Source organism: Stegodyphus dumicola, chromosome 5 (genome assembly GCF_044657685.1).
Source record: "Stegodyphus dumicola isolate Sdum_Otavi_A_Nest chromosome 5, ASM4465768v1".
Lineage (NCBI taxonomy): Eukaryota > Metazoa > Arthropoda > Arachnida > Araneae > Eresidae > Stegodyphus > Stegodyphus dumicola.
Genome location: NC_140772.1, coordinates 130353097 through 130373409, shown reverse-complemented (window position 1 = coordinate 130373409; position 20313 = coordinate 130353097). Strand labels below are relative to the sequence as shown.

At 29.2% G+C, this 20313-nt stretch overlaps 1 protein-coding gene across 2 annotated transcripts in view; it reads right to left on the bottom strand.

Moving 5' to 3' along the window:
- Positions 1 to 3153: 3153 nt before the first annotated feature.
- The window catches only part of LOC118191544 (xylosyltransferase Oxt-like), a 142657-nt gene continuing 125497 nt past the window's right edge, over positions 3154 to 20313 (bottom strand). For both annotated transcript variants that reach the window (XM_035362340.2, XM_035362341.2), the window contains 2 exons: positions 17638 to 17826; positions 3154 to 7089 (listed from right to left, as the gene is read on the bottom strand). In XM_035362340.2, coding sequence (XP_035218231.2) covers positions 6598 to 7089; positions 17638 to 17826 — 681 coding nt within the window. In that variant the 3' untranslated portion in view covers positions 3154 to 6597. The remainder of the gene's footprint in view (positions 7090 to 17637; positions 17827 to 20313) is intronic.

The following is a 20313-nucleotide window of genomic DNA, read 5'->3' as shown; positions in this document are numbered from 1 at the left end:
TATATGCATACGTATGCGTTTACGCATGCGCAAAAAGTTTGTAGCTTTGAGATTCGGATTAAAGACTTTATAAGAAAATTGAAAAATGAAATTATCCAAAGAACTTAAAATTTAGAACATATTTTGCATTGCAACTAAATTACAAATACTTCAATAACCTGAGCCATGCACTATAAAGTGAATTAAAATCGGTTTGGACTTCCTTTGAAATGGTTTCACCATGCACTGTGAAAAACCTCCTCGTTTTTAAGATTTCAAAGATAGCAACTATGTCAATTGCTTAATGGTTATGATCTATTCAAGTCTCTTAGCATCTGCTCAAGATAAATATTGAAATAGAAATGCTTAATATCATATTAATATAATTATAGTTAAAGATCTGTTGTAAATAGTGCAGAAAGAAAGCAATTTTAGGAAAAGGTTAGTTAACCCTTTGGCTACATTTGATGTATCAGTATGTTATGCATTTGTTTGGGTAAAGACGCATGACATTCTGATACATCTGTCGCATTTGTTTGGGCAAAGATGTACATGATGATCTGAGACATCAACACCAGATTAAGAAGGATACTACCTGGCTGCGCAAAGAATGCAAAATACTGTGTATTTCCCAACATGTTTTGAAAAGTATCACTCACTTCAAAATTATTGATAATTTGCTATTTATTATAACCAGAGTTTATTTGTTTAAAAGTATTTTATAATACTAACTGCCTAACATTATTTCAATATTATGTAGAAGTATATATAATGACTAATACGAAATAAATTAATTCTTGCGTAAAGTTACTGTTCTTAATTACTCTCTGCCTCTACTGCCCACACAATGAAATATGCTCAAAGTGCAAAAAAAAATTTTCAAATAAATATTACACCCAGAGGGTTAATATTTACTTATTTGAATAACGTTTTTAAATACAGGAAACAGATTTTATGCATACAGAAAATATTTTTAAAAAAACTTACAAATTTTATTCAGCAACTTGAAAATCATGTATTGTTATATCCATACAGTGAAGAAATATTAATTTGCAGTTGTTTCAACAAAGATGATGATAGAAACAAATAACAAACATAGCTAGTGTTAATGATTTTGAAAAAGTAAATCAGTCTTCTTAATTTTTTCATAGATTTTTAATCTAACTGCTTTAAGTTGTTTATATAATTTACAGCTTCATTTAAAAGAATTAGCCGCACATACCTAAGGTTTTTGGAATTCATTTGGGATACAAACGTATGTTTTCCCTTGGTGACCTCTCAAAATCACTCTACTCAAAATTATTTTACTTCATCATATGCTATATATATCATTTTTGCATCTTTGTCTTCTTTAGACATTGATTGTCATCTCTGAAATCTTTTTCTAGTAGTTTTTTTAATAGTTTCTAATGTGATTTCTATCATCTTAAAGTTCTTTGTAATTCTTTGACATTCAGGTTGTCAATACCTAGCACTATTATTTCACTTTCAATCAACCACATTTATCAGTTTTAGTTCCAGGTTCATGCAAGCTATAACTAAAACCAATTTTCTTAAAATAAGTTTTTTATGTACTTGATTATTTCTGCCAAAGAAGTATTCTTGATTAGTTCATCAAAATTTCATGCATTGAGTAGTATGCCATCAGTGTACCCATTAAAAGTCTGATATTAAAATGATAATTCCAAGAACCAAAGACTTGTTTGATACTAGAGTAACTAATAAATTAATAACAACAAATTTAATGATAATACAACTAGTAAACCAACATAAAAGTGGCACAGACACTACTAAAGTATGATTTGTTATGCATTTACTAGTTGCACATAAAAAAATAAAAATATACATGTAGAGATAAACCATATTATAATGTCATGAGCCATTAATTAAATGATGTGTCATAAATACAAATGAAGCCTTATGTAATCATCACACTGAAAAAAAGGATATATTTTTTTAATAAAAATAGTTTTGCTTTTAAAATAAAAATTCAAGATGTCACAGTTTTCTTGATATCTCAGCATGCAAAATATTGTAATTTGATACTGAAATCAGACATTTTAGTAATCTCAATTGAGTAACTGTCTAAGAAAGTAACATTATAATTTTCAATATAATGATAATTACCTATGATTATTTATATTGTAAGAAACACTGGTCAGGATGAAAGTTTCATTGTATTACTTAACTGTTACAGTTATCTAACTAAATTATGCAAAAAGATCTAAATACTTTTTACAAAAAATTTATATATTATAATTAGGAGTATGTATATACATTATATACTACAAACTATAAAATTTGATTTTATATCTTTGTACGAAAATTATATCATTGTGAAAAGATTAAAGTAAAAAAAAGTTTGAGAGTTGATCAAAAAAATCTCAAAAGGATTCTTCTATCAACAATAAAAACAAACTAATGCTACAAATTTTCTAATAAAATAACAAAAACCACAGACTGAAGCTGTTCTTTGTAAGTAAGACAAAATCCCAGTAATTTATCCTACTTTGCTGCTATAACTCCATTACAAGGAGAGTAAAAGGAGACAAATGGAAGAGTTAAAAAACTCTTAAGAAAAAAAATGAGAGAGAGAAAACACAATTGTTCATAAATTAAGAACTTAAAAAAATATTTTTGAATGAAATCCAATTATTTTAGCATTCCAGAAATAAAAGAATTATACTGCATATGCCAGTAAATTCAGAATTTACATTTTTCTTCTTTCTTCTCTCTCTCTCTCTCTTTTTTTTTTTTTTTAACCTATTCAGTGCCTTATGATCTCTGACAAAAAATGTTAAAGCTACTTCAACTGAATAACATGTAATGAAAGGAAAACTATGCCTTAGCTTTTTAATGGTTGGGTATCTACCATAATAGTTGAGTAAATCATTCTTATTGCTTAAAATACTATGTACAAAAGAATTTTTAAAAATAAAAGGCACTTTGAACCAATATTTGAAAAGAATGAAATGCATCTGCCAAGCTATGAGAGACAGAGAATTGTTATAAAATTTTACCATGACTAACGTTATATTTATATGCTCTTTCAGCAACCATGGTCGCACATTTGAAATAAGAAATAATTACACAGACTTTTCCACGCTTTTTTTGTGCTTTAAGATATTTTGTAGTGATAGTGTAATACTTTTCAAGAAAAAGATTGTTCTGAAATTATAATGCAAATAAAAATATCATTTTATTGTTTGCACTATTACAATTGTTACAGTCACAATTGAGTATGTATAAGAAAAATTGAAAGTACAAAAGCTGATAGAATTTTATGCAAAATTCTATTTATTTGAAATCAAAATACATACAAATACGTACATGTTCTAGAAAATGACTTATTAAAATCCAATAGCTTTGAAGGTGGAGTAGTTAATAATTCTTATATTTACATTCAATAGTTTTGAAGCATAAATTCATGACAATGCATCATATTAGGAAAATATGCCACAATTTTAATATATATTAAATTTATTTTACATGATTACCTAAATATATCAGATATGTGTATTATGAGATTCTACCAATTTTGGAATATGAGAAAAAAAATTTCATTAAATGGAATTCCTAAATTTTCATTACAATTATTTTTACAACAATACTGATTAAGTCCACAGTTGTTTCAATGAAATATAATGATTTAAGAAGCATGATTATCTACAGATGACATACCTGATCCACAGAATTTTGCTGAGCATAATATTTTGTAACATTTGGCTTATTATTTACTAATATTGAGATCCATGATATGAGTAAATGGAAATGCTGCAAAGCGAGCATTAGCATCTTCATCATGAATACAAATTAATGATATGTTCCTCTTTTACTACAAACTTCAAATATTAGGAAATACAAAATTACATCTGATTCTTTCTGTTTATAATTTTTAAACTTCTTTAACATTATAGTATGTGACATTATTAATGTAATTTTAAAATTATAAATCTAATATCAGCTTTTAAGTTTTTTTACAGCAGCACATGTTGCATTAAAATTTTCTTAAAATTTTAAACTGTTATAAATTTTATATGCATCATCTAAAGCATTTTCTATTCAGGATATTACATATATATGTATATACATATTTTATATAAATAGAAGAAAAAATATGTTACAGTTACAAACGACTATGCATCAACTTGATGCTAAATGCATATAAATAATCATCACACTCATTATAGTGAACTCTCATTACAGCAGGTTTAAACGAATGTTGTTACTGAAGTAACAAAATGTGTTTGAAATATTTAGAACACTTTTTAAAAAAAGAAATTCTACACACACATACACATACACACACACACACACACACACAAAAAAAAAAAAAAAAAAAATAATAATAATAATAAATAAATAAATAAATAAAATAAAATTAAAGCCTGTTGACCAATTAGAAATTTCTACTAATTTTAATGATTTTCATAATCTAATTTCTAGGCATTGAGAAAGCTCAGTTACTCTACTTCCATTTTATCAATTACATAAGCAAGCATAAACAATTCCAATACCGAAATAAATTCATTATTTGAAAAACTTTTTGGATGTACCAAATTATAACAATAATTATTATTATTGTTATAATATACATATATGCTGATTATGAATTATTATGAATAGTAATTCATTTTATTAGATTCATAGATTTTCCCTAAAGTATATAATAAACATATTCAGCAATCATAATTAGCATTAAGACAACAGAAAAGATAAAAAAATATGTAACGTGTATGGTAGTACGAACAATCTCTGAAATCATTCAACTCGATCACAGCTGATTTAGTAAATAAGCTAATATGCAATCCAAAAGATTTGTCGCCGAGCTTCTGCTTATTCTTTCCTCATACTTTATGTAAGTTACATCTGCAGTTACCGCTATTAAATATTAGATTATCTTTTAAGGTTAATAAACTACTTTTTTAACTTTAAATGAAAGCCATTTTTTGATCCAATTAAAAACTGGCAGATGATGGAGTCATTAAGACCGATTCTTTCCAATGCACTGTAATGTCATATTTGAAGACCTACGATATCAGCCAGAAATATTCTGAAGAAATCTCCATCATCTGTTTTTTAATAGCATAAGAAAACTCAGCATATATGTATATATTTAAGCAAAATATGGTTAAATTGAGCACAGCAAATGATATAAGAGATACTGAATACTTCCTTAGTTCTTGCATCTAATAAACTGAACACTGTTTATTTATTAATCGGGATAAAATAAATCATACTGTATTATTTCTCCAAGAAACATAATTACGTTAAAATATATCTTTAGAGATAAATAACCGTGGTGCAATGGGAATTCACAATATTTTTATTTTCATTGAAAATGTTTTACTACTCGATTCATCAACTACTTAATGATGAGATCCTGATTTTATACCAATGTTTCATGATGAGGAGTATCTAAAGGATTCAATAACACACATTGTAGTGTCTTCTATCACAGATATAGAAATAAAATTGCTTATAATAATAATATGGCACATTGAAAATTTGTACATGCATAACATAATTTCTATAAATTTGTTTGGGACAGTATGAAGACAAATATCTCAAATAAAAAATTCTTGTCTGAAAAGTCAGATTAGAATCATTGTCTTAATCTCAGGTAAGAACTTGTTTATAATATTCCTATCTATGAATTTTATTACTCAATTAATGAATGATGAACAGACTGGATTTCAAATAAAAATAAAATATACAAAACTATGCATTCAAACAATTTTTCCATGAATAATTCAAATACACTAATTAAACAGTCTGCATTTAAAATGTCTACCTTCTTTATGAATAACTGCACTAAACATAAATCTTAACACTGTTCTATCTATTGTTTTTCATCTGGAATTACAAATTACAATAACCGATTTTCAGATTTAAGATATTTAATGAATTTTCAGCTATTTATAAAATAAATTCTGAATTTGTTATTACATCCAATTCTAATGATTAAAATTAAATCAACTATACAAATATCATTTTTTTTAAGAGACAGTAAACATACAATCTAAAATAAACAAAAAGAAATGAGGAAAAACATCCAAGACTCAACAATGTTTACATAACAACATTACATACATTAAGAGCTTTCTTGGCTAATGTCATAGCACAATACTTGCTGATTAAGTTTATCATTAGAATTCACATTTTGCCCAACTAAAAGGCCTGACCAAATTTCTATTTGATCCATCTATTTACTTTTCATTAATATCTGGACATAAGTGACTAGGCATGAAATATTCTCTTTATACGAATAGGATATTTTTTTCACATTTGTGTAAAAAATAAGAGATTTACAACACTCTCTATTACATGTTTATTTTCAAGGAAGAAAAATTCAACTTAGAAAATTATACTAGTACAACATTTTTTAAAACAGCAATCCATATTTCATATTCAAATCAAGCACAGACTTTTTTTATATTCAGAACTCTCCTATTACAAGCCTTTTATATGCATTAAACAAAATCAAAGTAAAATTGCCACTTTAATCCAAAATACTACATAATAATAATAAAAGAACTCGGTAGAGATTCAAATGATAAAATTCTTTGCAAGACTGACTCAAATGGCTATACATGAACAATTTTGATAACACTGATGTCATGTAATTTTACTATTTGGATTAAAGTCTCTGATGGCAGACTTTGGATCTGCTGAATGAGAGCTCCAATTTGTTAAATGACATGGATCTAAATCTATATCTAAGCACAAAGTACCTCCTGTAGGATGTTGAGGCTGATTGATAAAACAAGTATCTTGAACACTCCAAAAAGCAGCCACTAATGAATCTGTCCACTCACGAAGATCTTTACCATAACGTCTAGAATTGGCAAGAGCTTGACGTAACTGGGAACTTTTGTTGGTAAACTGCAACAATGCTTCCACATTGGTGAAATCGTGATCAACGTAAGGTTGGCCAGGTCCATTGTGAAGGAATTTCACTTGTTCACTAGATACTTGGTGATTACTATAAAAAGACAATGGAATAACGAGAAAAATAGTTTCTGCCACTAGTTCCCATTCGTATAAAAGTTTTAAAGTCCAAGTGCCAGGACGAAGAGGTTGACGAAAACTTGGCTTATGATATAGTACCTAACAATGAAAATATAAGAATATTAACTTTTTTTTATTTACTTATTCATTTTATAGCTACATTAATTATTGGCTTATATCATTATATTATATGAAGGAAAAGTACATAATAAAAAATAAATGAAGGCATAAAAGTCTAAAAAATAATCAAAAACCAATTACTTATAAGAGGAAGATAAATGAAATATATAAAATAATTTAGGTCCATTTATATTTAGCTGACACTTTTAAGAATTTAAAGATACAAATAGAAAAGCATAAAGTGGATTGAATATAACCAAAAATACTTTATTGGAATTTATTTTATTATTATACCAATACTTTACTGGATACAACCACACACACACACACGCACACACACACACAAAAAAGATACAAACATATCAAATTTCTTGAAATCGTAAACCAATTATTTATAGATCTTCAGAGAGTATGTTGAATAGCACAGTCAACCTAGCTTTTTGACAAACTGCTCTAAAAATAAAAAGTCGAAACGTGCAGTTTTACATGCACTCACATTTACTCCCACAGAAAATTTAAAGATATAGATCCCAATATAATCTAAGAAGCTTTGATGTGATTGATAACAGATTTTAAACCAGACATTTTACTATAATGCTTAGAAAGGATCAAGCTAATTTATAAAAATTATATCCCATTTACAAAATATATTTTCTTAAAATATTTAACTGATTTCACAAATAAATTGGAATTCAAATACTTGTTAATACGTAGTGCTGCCTCTAACAACAGATGGCACTCATCTGCTACTAGATGACATTCAGAGGCAGATCACACTTCTCTACGCTACTGTGCAAGACAAACATGGATACACAAGTGAAAAGACATTTTTGAGACATTGTCACCACTTACCTTTTACAAGATGTTATGAACTAATTTTGTGCTACAGAAAAGGTGTTATTAACAACTGCTTTATAAATAATCTTTGTGCAAATATTTAATTTTTGTATAATATAAAGATGTAGCAATTCAATGCCCAAAATTCAGAAATGGAATGGACAGATAAATGACTTTATACAGGATTCAAAAGATCAATAGTTGGAAATTGACCACTGGACAATGGTATTTCTCAAGCAGTTTCAAATGGTATGCAGACTTTCCATATTACAAAATAAAGAAATCAGCATCGCATTAAAAAATTGCAAGGCAGATCAGATTAAAATTCTGCATAAATTCATTTCTGGTTGTGATGGTGATTTGTGAAATAGGAGAATAAGAAACTTCTCAGGATTTAATTTAGAACTAGAATATGATGAATTTCAGAGGAAAAAAATTTAAAAATATTGAAGATAGCTTTTCCCTAAATGAACTAATTACAATTTTTAATAGTTTAAACATATCTTTTGAAGGAAATAAATCTGAATGAACACAAAGAATTTTATCTTTTTTCTGTGATACTGAAGCACTGGCAGAAATGATGTGTGATACAGACAACATGTTTGTGTCACTCATCAAATGAACAAAATGAAAATGATGCAGTATGATATTTATGAGACGCAGTATGCTATTTTCAATGCAGATATATAATTTCAATATTTATGAGAAGAAAAATGTCTAACTCTTTCATTCAGTGCGATTATGCTTAAAAAATAATTTACATGGAAATTCTATTTTTCAAAATGTCAATATTAATTATGAGATTATCGAGAGTATCGTTTCCAAGTTTAATGCAGAATCTCACAAAATGTCATTCATTGGATTGAACATTTCGAAAATACTTCTAAATTATTTAATCTGTCAGATTTATAAAAATTCATCTTAGCTAAATGATCACTTGCAGGAAACACATTCTTATTTGTTCAAACAGAACCTGAAAAAAATTCACGACAAAATCTGAGACAGGCCTTGACTGATGAATTCTCTTTTGAAATCAATTCAGCTAATTTACATGAACTTTTGAGTGAAAAAAAAAATGAAAATTCTGAATTCGTTCAAGAATATTTTTTAAAGATGAAAGAATTATGGGAAAACTAATGATAATATTTTAATGCACTGTGTGATTAAAGAGACAGTTGATAAACCTGAAAACAAAACTATTTTGTGCAGATGTAAGAATCTGGTTGAGTTCAAAGAAAAGCTTAAAGTATCAGAAGTAATAAAGAATAATTCTGTGTAGAGTAACAGTACTTTCGATAGAATGAAAACAAGAAGTGATTTCAGTGTTAGAGCTAATTCACTTACTACAACAAAATCACAATATAGTACAATGATAGTTTCAATTAAAAAAATGAAGATATAATAAAATACAGTGATAATAGTTCTGAAACTCATAAAATTTGTTTTATTCATGGTGAATGAAACCATATTTCTCAGTTTTGTATCTATAAAGATAAAAGAAATAAATGTTTCTTATACAAATGCCCCCCAAACAAATTTGAAACCAGAAGTAGCTGCTTTTAGCAGAGTACCAAAGTTGAACAAAATAGTAATTAGTAATTTAAATGTAAATTCCCTTACTGACAATGGTAGCTAAGCAATTTTGCTTTCAAAAACTTGTTTTCAATTAATTAAATGTTGAAAAATTATGTTAATTAAATTTTGCTTTAAGTGAATTGGGAGAATGCAGAATAAAACCATAAGGTATTTTAAAGAGAATATTCAAATTGATGACTTTAAATGAAATGTAGATATATGTGTAACAGAAGATAATTTTATGTCTTATCACATCATTGTAGAACTTAATATATTAATGCATGGTGATATACTAATTAATTAAAATGCAATTACAATTAGAACTAAATTTCAGTGTGTTTAAGAAATAAAACTTTGTCTGTTTTACTAATTTGTTTAACCCCATGAATGCCAAGATTGCCTTTATACAGTCATGAGATTTTTTTGCCAGTAGATATACATAAGATTATAATATAAAATATTTTGCTTTCTTACTTTTTTAATTACGTAAATATCATCTTAATAAACAGAAGTTTATGAAAACAGACTAAAGTAAGCACTTATCAAAATTCAGCTTACAGAAGCTGTTCATATAGGTCTTCATAAGCATATTAAAAAAGTCTTGCCATTCAAAGGGTTAACTTCTAAAGGAATTAAAGTTAATATCAAAACTAATGCCCAAATGTTTTCAAGGATAAGGTAAAACAATTAGTTGCATAAGACTAACACAATAAATGTCGAATTGAATATTTTGGTAATAAAAAAAAATGGAACCAATATTCCACAGCCATATGGGCTGCCATTTCAGTAAAAACTGTTGAACTTCAGGTAGATGAATGGCTAAAACAACTGAGAGTAGAACCCAGTTTCTCAGAAATTGCAGGATAGTTGTAATTGGACAGGTATAAAGTACCAGAGGCCAAAATGCCTCTGCCAGTATTTATGCACTTTTAATATATTACTTTAATTTCTTGGACATATTTCAAGATATATATATAATTTAAAGTAAAGTAGAAAGAACAAATGATAAAAGACCTATGTGGTAAAAAATTTTGCGCATTGTGTGGCAAAATTAAAGAAATTAAAAGATAAATTCTAGTACGAATGCTAAAAAGCTGCTTAAATACTGTGGTTCCGTGAAATATATATACCTTCTTAAAGATGCCACAAAAATATTATACGCTATATATAAAAAATGGTCTTGCCAGTCAGAGGGTTAACAATATCACTGACTATTCTGTATTCAAAAAGATAAAATGAGAATCATTTACTCGCATAGCTCGCTGGACTTTGATGTTACTGGAATTCACCTATATAGCATCATCCCAGTTGTATATGGTTCATCTTGATGCTAACTTAGGGAATATTTCACCAAAATTAAAATCAGTGCAGAATAAAGACAATGAAATAAGAGCAATTAAGGATTACTAAAACTTATTATTTCAAAGACTACTGAGCGAAAAATGGAGTTTTATACAGATTTGCTGATAAGCAATTAATGATTGTGCCTGAAAGTATGCAAACAGAAATTATAAGAAATGCCAATGAGAAAAAACATACAGGAATTAAATATACTGGGAAGAAAAAGAAGTATTATTTCATTCACAAGCCTGGATAAAAGTAGAAAACACCAGTGCAAAATATCCATTATAGGCTTGCTAACCATAAAACATGGATGAAGGAAATTTTTTTTACACCCATTGCATAAACAAGGCACACTGTTAAAAACGTATCACAGACAATCCCAAGATGACCAAAATATGATGCCTGCCTCTAACAACAGACAGCACTCATCTGTTGCTAGATGGCCACCACTGTTGATGCATGTTTCTTTATTCTAATGTGTGAGAAATGTATAAGCAAAAAAATGTTTTTGATGCAGCAGCTGTAGCCCTTTACATTTTGAAAAAAGTTACAAACTAATTTCATGTCACAGAAAAGATGTTAACCATCACTCAGTAAATAATCTTTATCTAGATTTAAACTTTTTTTTTATGATATGTAGTAATCCAATGCCCACATATATTTCATGGCTTAATATAAATTTAAATCTACAGACAGTTAAGTTGAAACAAAATCATTTAAGACAAAATTTAAACACATATTCAAAATGGTTAAAAAATATATTTATTTTGAAGCAATACCATATTTGGCCAAATTACAAGTATATATATAATGTTGTATGATCTTAAATTCACTTAGTGAGAAATCAAGTTAGTCTACTACTTGCGCAATAGCTGCAAAGTAAGTTAATAATTTATTTACTAAAGAAATATTGATTATATTATCTCCTAAGATTTATTATAGTAGAATAATCTAAAAAGAGTAAATCCATATTTAGTAAGTTTAATTCCAAAAATTGTTTTAAAGTAACTTGAATGTAAATTGTTATAAATGTATAGGATAAAAAATATGAAAGCCAACTTCTAAATTTAATTGTTCATAACCTATTTTATTTCTTATTTAATTTGGGGACTTACTCTCTCTGTCTAAAAATAGTGTCATAAGTCTGAACTCCATCATTGAAATTAATCATGCGATCTTGCATAACGCTTAATGCAAATACGTCTTGCCCAATCAAAATAATTGTAAAGCAAAACTAACTCGAGCTGAAACATTTCAAACTCCCTCTCTTCTTCCTCTGCATTACTACTGCAACACTCTCTCTTTCCACTTACGCTTTCATCCTGTTAAGACGCTTCTGCTATAATCTATGTTCACTTCCATTGTCATAACATCAAAAATGTTCTGGAAACAGGCACGATTGGAATGCCAAGTGAATTCTGGCCACAAAATGTGAATTTAAATAAATATGGAATTCAGTCTGGCTCGACTGCTTATTTTCCAAAATGGATAGATTCTCTAAGCATCAACTACCTTCACTAAACAAAATTGCTATGCATCTGAATCTCAGTGTTATTACCCCAATGTTTCCTAATTTGTGTTTTTATTACATTAATTAGATGAACAGGATTGGATTGCGTGCTACTAATCTCAATTGAACATTAATTCCTCCGTTGGATTTCTGTAAAATAGTATTAGACATGATCGAGTATTCAAGTATGGTCCGTTATCATTACACACACACACATATATATATACACATATATATGGGTGATTCTAAATTGATTTTACAAATTAAGAGGGGTGATAATACTCATTCAGATAAGCAATAATTACTATAAAACATAGGGTTGCATTCCACTCCGAGAGGCAGAAAACTGGAATAGTAGAATTCCAACCTGAACCTACAACAGTGTTAAGAGAGAGAATGAACGAGACCAAAAGTTGCACAATCAGTTTAGTGAAAAACTCACAGAGAGTGCATAGAATGGATAAAACCGAAAACTTGGCGTTCGAGAGTTAACTTGAGCTCAGACTTTAATGGCAAACACTCAAATGCACATATCTGGTTGCCAAGGTCTCAACCTCGCAAACAATTCCAACAAGTTAATTATCTAATCAACGGCTGAATATTATTTGAACTAAAAAAACTATCTCAATTAAAAAACTGCTATCAAGGTAGCAGTTTTTTTCCCGTTCGCCATCTTCAGGGTTCGTACACATTTCTGATTTCACTTTTGTAATACCATCCTAAAAATGAAATAAATCCCTAAGTAGTATGCATTATTACTAAACATAAATTAATTAACATAATTATTAATAAGTTTGAGAATAAAATAAACTTTATGCAGTTTATCAAATAGCATTAAATATTTTACATTTATGTTTTACTAACAGCTAGCTTTATGTTGACTTTTTTTATGTCTCATTTTGTCACATACTTGGTCAGTCTAGAGGCTTAGTAAATAGCACGTAGATTTTACGTCAAATGGCATAGGCTAAAATGAGAAGTAAGATCATAATCAGCATGATTCATAAGAAAAGGCTGAATGTTCTGCTTGTCTAGAGAGAGACCTGCTAATTAGAACAAACCTGAAAGGCCTGATGTAGGCACAGTTGGCAAGTGTTGAAAGTCAATCAGGCTTTGTTTGATGCAGTTAGTGTCGTAGCTTCGTGTAGAGTTCCAGGGATTGTAACCCAGTTGATATACTTTAAAGTTCCAATAAGCCAGAAAGCACCAGAGGTGATAAACTGTTTTGTATTAATTTTAAGTCTCACTAGATGCAAAGAATAAGTTTCAAGTGAATTTTTACATTTTTGTGTTTTATCTTGTGACACAGTAAAGAATAATAAAAGGCAATAACTTGCTTTAAGATGATTTTTAAGGATAAGCAGTTAGTTATAAATAATTAAATTAGGTATGTAGATAACCTTAGTCGTTATCATGGCCACTATTATATTTCTTTTTTTTTAATATTTGTTAAAAAGCACAATTAAAAATCACAAACTGTTATCTGGTTTAAAATACATGTAATTTAAGACATTGATTCTTAAACGATGTTAGGATAATTACACATTAAAAGCTGACATTTATGTTTAGCAAATGTAGTTATGTCTTGTGACCACAGTGAGTATTAATGAAAGGCAATAACTTTTTTTAATATGTAAAGATAATTTTTAAGGGTAAGCAGTTAGTTATATATAATTAAATTAGGTAGTTTGATAACCTTAGTCATTATGGATTTACATGGCCACTATTCAATTTTATTTTTTAACAATATTTGTTAAAAAAAGCCCTATTAAAATCAAAATCTAATAATATTTCACAGTTTAAAATACATGTAATGTAAGACATTAGGATTAAAACACATTAAAAGCTACAAAACATTTATGTTTTGTAACAACAACACTCTAAGAAATATTTATTCGTCATTTTAATTTGAAGCTTTTCCAAACATTTTAGCTACTTTATATAGATTTTCTTCTTTTTAAGCATCATTTCTAACAATTAAAGATTTGCCTCAATATGCAAACCAATGCTCTCGCTAGTTTCTGCGTGCTCTTTGTCCTAATTTGTCAACCTCTCCACAATGTACCTATGAGGGTTTACTTGATCTGGTAAAAGTTAAATAGTCCTAAAACCCCGACAGACGTGAAGCATATTATCGCTATGCCTGAAAGTAGTTACAATATCAGACAAAGGTTTAAATAAGCTTCTTATTGAAAAAGAACTTAGAACATAAAGGCATGTTCTTATGCTAACAAAATCAATTACAGCTCATAGTGATGTAATGAAACAAGAAGAGTCAAATTCAAACTAAAAATATGAATTAGTGGTCAAAATTAATTACAGCTCACGGTGACGTAATTAAACAAGAACAGTCTAATTCAAACTAAAAATGTGGACTAGTGGTCACAGATTATAAAATTTAATTTGGCTCAGTAACTCTATCATATGAGGAAATAGAAGTGAGAAATTATAATAAAGGCTTTGATAAACAATTCGGTAATTTACATATTAATAAGTGCACATATCTTTGAAGAATAATTTTCTTTATGTATTCAGTTTCTTTCTTCAACACGTTTTCTTTTCATTTTAGAATTTTTGGATTTAATTAAGGATTTCTGTTATTCTAAAAAACACTAAATGCATTTAGAATTTATACAAAATGCAGCTAATTTTATTTCTTCAGAAGAAATATAAAATATATGTGGTAAAGGCCGGTTACAGAGCTGATGGTGGCAGAATTTTTAGAATTTAGTGACACACTGAACAACAAAATCTAGAAATGGCAAAACTTTTAGAATTTAGAGCAGGCATTGGAAGCAGAATTTAGAAGGGCACTAGGCAGCAAAATTTAGGATCCACAGAGATTGCATCAGGTGGAAAAATGTGTACCAGCTTAGTATGATGCATTAACAAATATTAAATGAATATTTTAAATTGTAAGCTTTCAATTTATTTATTAATAAAAACATCCCTATCTATAATGTCTGCCCGTGTGATAAGAAGCATTTTTGATATTTTCCATACTATTGTCTAATGAAAAGTAGAGAAAATAAAGGGAAGATAAACAAGATTCTAATATCAGAAGTAAAACATTCAAATATTATGTTTTCATTGTTCTTTCAGACATTCTCCAAAAAGTAAGAAACTCACTGCAAATTTTCTGTAAACTACATCCATTACGTGTTGATACCACGGAGACATTTTTCATTTAGCCACATATTTCACGAATCTTTTAGAATTGTGGGTCTATAAATCTTGCCTTCAAATCCTTCTAAACTTTCCAAGCTGCAATGTCTAAAATCCTACAGAAAAATTATCCCTACCACTTTCCAAGCTGCAATGTCTAAAATCCTACAGAAAAATTATCCCTACCAATTCTGAAACAGAAAAAAGCCAAAAATATTTTGTGGGAAAAAAAAAAAAAAAAAAAAAAAAAAGGGAGGGAAAATTACAAAATTAATTTTATAGAGAAAACTGGTGCATATTCTGAGAATTATGAATTTTCTGAGACAATCACATGGGAACTCTTACTATGAAAAAATTAAAAAGAAGACTTATTAATTAATTACATAGCTAATTTTGCTTTTGCTAAGAGCTGTTTTGTAAATTGTGCTTAATAACATTGTACCTTATTTATTTTTCAGATTAAAAATATTGTATATTAAGTTGCCAAAATGAAACTTTATAATATGACAGCAAAAAATAATAATGTTTTATTTTAATGTTAATTTTTAAATATAATTTCAATATATTACCATTATTTTAATTAAATTTATCAATGTTACGATGTTTTAAAAAAATGGTAAAAAAATTCTCATATCTCAGAATCAAAAATTTTCTAGAGAAACTAGTCTTAAAATCGCCAAAACATCGATAAGTTGCCAAATTTAAAACCGTTTAATAAAAAGATTCACATCCCCAAAGCAAAAAGTTGTTCAAGAGCTCTTTATTAGAAAAAATGAATATTGAAATGCTTATGTTTCACTTCTTGCTTAGAAACTCGAGTATCCCATCATTTATATTATATTAGAAATAGAAACAAATTATAAACCATGAACCCATTTAAAAGATAACCATATATGTCAGTGAATCGCCAAAAATATTCCTCCAAAACGTTAATTCACACTCAAAATGGCAGTTGTAAAAACAAACAGAAATTTCAAATGATTAAAATTAAGGACCTTCTGCCAATTTTGGACAAAATTAAGGCCTTTTAAGGATCAAAAATCGATTCCAAAAAATCTAAGGACTTTTTTAAGGACTGTATGAACTCTGCATCTTCTATCTTGTCCTCCTGGACTTGTTGTGCTGTGCTCATTCTATTTGAAGCGCCATTCTATGGCACATAAAAGTTCTGACAGCTGGAACATAGCATGAACTTTTCATGCTAATCTCGGCATACAGTGGAAGTTGGAGTTAGTTGATAACATTCAGCCTTTGATTAGATAATTAAATTATTGCAATCATTTGCAAGAATGAGACCTTGCGAACCAAAGATGTGCATGAGTGTTTGCCATCAATGTCTGAGCTCGAGTTGACACTCGAACGCCAAGTTTTCAGTTTTATCAAATTTGTGCACTCTCTGATGAGTATGCGAGTTTTTCGCTAAACTGATTGCACAATGTTTAGTCTTGTTCATTCGCTCTTCCAACTTTGCTGTAATTTCAAGTTTGAAATCTAATATTCCTCTTTTCTGCCTCTCCGAGTGTAATGTGACCCTATGTTCTATGGTAATTATTGCTTATCTAGATGAGTACTATCACCCCTCTAAATTTTTAAAAACAATTTAGAATTACCCTGTATATATAAAGAAAGAAATTTTTCACAAAGACCAAAAACTGAAATATCAGTAAATTTTAATAAAGCCTTTAAATGTAGAAGAAGAATTCTATAAATGTTAAAAGAAAAATTTAAATAAACCATCACAACAAAAAACAAAAAAAAGAACATGAAAGAAGAGGAATCCAATTAACTTTGATATAACATCATCAGATGGAGGATACACTGGACTCAATTACAATTCCTCTTCATACATAAAAGGTTACTATGCAATTTTGTATGTACATTATAAGAGGGAAAGTCTGCATGCCTTCATCTCATATACAAAACATATAATGCAATAACATTCAATACACAGAAGAGTATAGATGATCATCTCTTATTTGAGTTAACATGCTAGCTTGTTATTGGCATACATTATTGACTATACAATGACAAGGAATTAAATGTAAAAATGATTTTACACAAGAATAAATTTAAATATATATTTAAAAGAAATCTACCTGATTTCCAGAATCAATCTTAACTTCATAAGATCCAGCTACAGTATTGGTAGGATCGACCCATACAAATGTAGCTGAAAATTGTGGTCCAGGACCCCATTTATGAATTAGGCCTGGTTCAGAAAAAGGGCCCAGAATTCTACCAAAGTTTCGAAAAACTTGTTCCTTTAAATCATAATCAGAGCCTACCTACAAAAAAGGCAAATATAAATTTGAAAAATTATTCAAAGTAAATTAATAAATTAATAGTTGTTGAATATCACACAAGTTGAATTTAATACAATTACCATACACATTTTGTTCTAAAAAAATAAACGCACCTCGAAAGAAGCAAGTCACAACTATGAAACTTGGCAGTAGTATAGTGTTTGAGTAGATAAACAAATGATCAAAAAATGGGACCCCCCCAAAAAAAGTTTTATTTAGGAGTAGCAATACAAGAATGTGAAAATCGGTAGGTGGTAAAGCTACCCTAGCAACTGTATAAGCCAATACTTAATTGGGCATGGAGTCCAATAAGCTGCCAATTTTCCTCTACAGTAGACTGCGCCACAAATGAAGCAATTGGCCAGCAAATGGTGATGTATTTGTACACAGCTGAATTTGCCTACCCAACATGTTCCAAACAGGCTCGATAGGTCTAGAGAGCTGACAGGCTAGTTGAGGTCATTAACATGTCAAAGACATTGTTGGAAAAGTCATGCTGTATGTGGCAGAGCATGCTTTTGCTAGAAAACAGAACCAGGACAACCTGCTAGCACAGGTTGTAGGTAGTACGATCAGCTGCATGGCTAATGATGAATGGCTGTCTCAGACTGTCATACTCTGTGTTCTGCTCGGTAACAAACTGTACACCTCATCTCTCCATCCCCATACACGTATGGTGTGGTCATCAGCATTAAGAGAAAAGTGTGACTCGGTGCTGAAGATCATATTTCTCTACTCGCATGCTATCCAGCTTCCAGAAAACACTGCTTATGGTGAAGTGTCAAGGGCAAGCATCTTAATGGACATTGAGATCAGAGCCCAGCATCAGCAGTCTTTTGCAAATAACATCCCTGGATATCCTGGGATCCCTTTGAGTCGCCAAATGATGTTGAATTGATGATAGTGTAAATGTTGATGCTGATGTAGCAGGTCTTCTAACTATGTGATTATCTTGTGTACTGATGGCCCTGTCGCATTCTGAGCCACTACAGCAGCAGAATATGCCTCCTCTGAGCCACTGGTTCCAACAATAGACAGTAACTATATAGCTTTGATTAGTATGCCAGCTGATTTTTGTTTAGCCAAACGACCTCTTTTAGCTCTATGATGTAACCCCTCTCAAAATCTGACAACTGTTCATAATATCATTGAGTATGTCTTAAAGGCATCTTTTGTTACAATGTCATATATCCAAGCTAGGGGACTTCAACCTTTCATGGCCAAGACATTAATAAATTCACAAAGAGTCACATGTCTGTCCAAAAAAAAAAAAAAAAAAAAAAAAAAAAAAGTGTAGTTAGAAAATGTACATAAAAAAGGGAGGTTTGCAAGACAAGAACTGATTCTAAGTGAAGAGATAATGTTACAGATTTGTGTATATACATACATTGCTTACAAAAAGTCAAATGGAAATCAAATTAAAATGTTTTTAACTATGAAAAAAGTATAAAGATAATTGTACAGAACGACATTACAAAATGCATTTACAATTAAAAAAAGAAGAAAAACTTACATTACTGTTGGGAGATGTAATTACTTTAGCTTTAATGCGATATTTGACATTGTTTTTGCTTGATTAAAGCTTCAGTATCCAGTTTAATCTGTGCTGTTGCAATTCGTAAAGTTTCCTCCAAATGTCTGTCTGTGAGCTGTGTTCTTGTTTTTGATTTTAGGATTTTTATTTTATTAAAAAGCTGTTCACATACATAGGTACTGCCAAATATAGAAGATACAAAGAAAGCATGTTCACAAATTCCTGGATACTTGTCTTCAGTCATGTAATTCGAATAAAAATCAATCTAAGATTTTCAAGAAACTTGCATTTTACTGCAGAGTCACACTTTAAATCTATAAATTCTAATTGAAGTTCAGGTGGAACACTCCCAACATTTACTGAAAATGGAGAGGAAAACATTCTGATAAAAATTTCGTTTTCACGAAAATCGGTTTTTGAATTCTTCTTTCAAACTTGAAATGCAATTTACATAATTATTTGAATTCCATGTTGTAGAGTTCTTCACACACTCCATCAATTTTGGAAGAGTGGAATTCATATTTAGCAACTGACACCCAAAAGATTAATTTTGTCTCAAAAGCTTTCACAAAGTGATAAAGATTATGACCAAGTAGATCTTTTCCCAGTAAGCAGTAGTTCAAATCATTAAGATGACCTGTAATATTGACTAGAAATTCAAAGCCTCTCAACCATTTCTTATCATTGAACTCATGAATAGATTTCCCTTTAGCTACCCCAAATTGTTGAACTTCGTTCTTCAAAGAAAACAGGCACTGAAGCATCTTTCCTTGGCTTAACCAATGTACTTCTGAGTAATACGCAACACAATTTTCAGCTTCCAAATCACTCAAGAACTGCTGAAATTGCCTGTGATTAAGTCCTTTAGATGGAATGATATTAACCACTTTAACAACAACATTCATCACATGTTCAAAGTTTGAAAAAGCACCTTC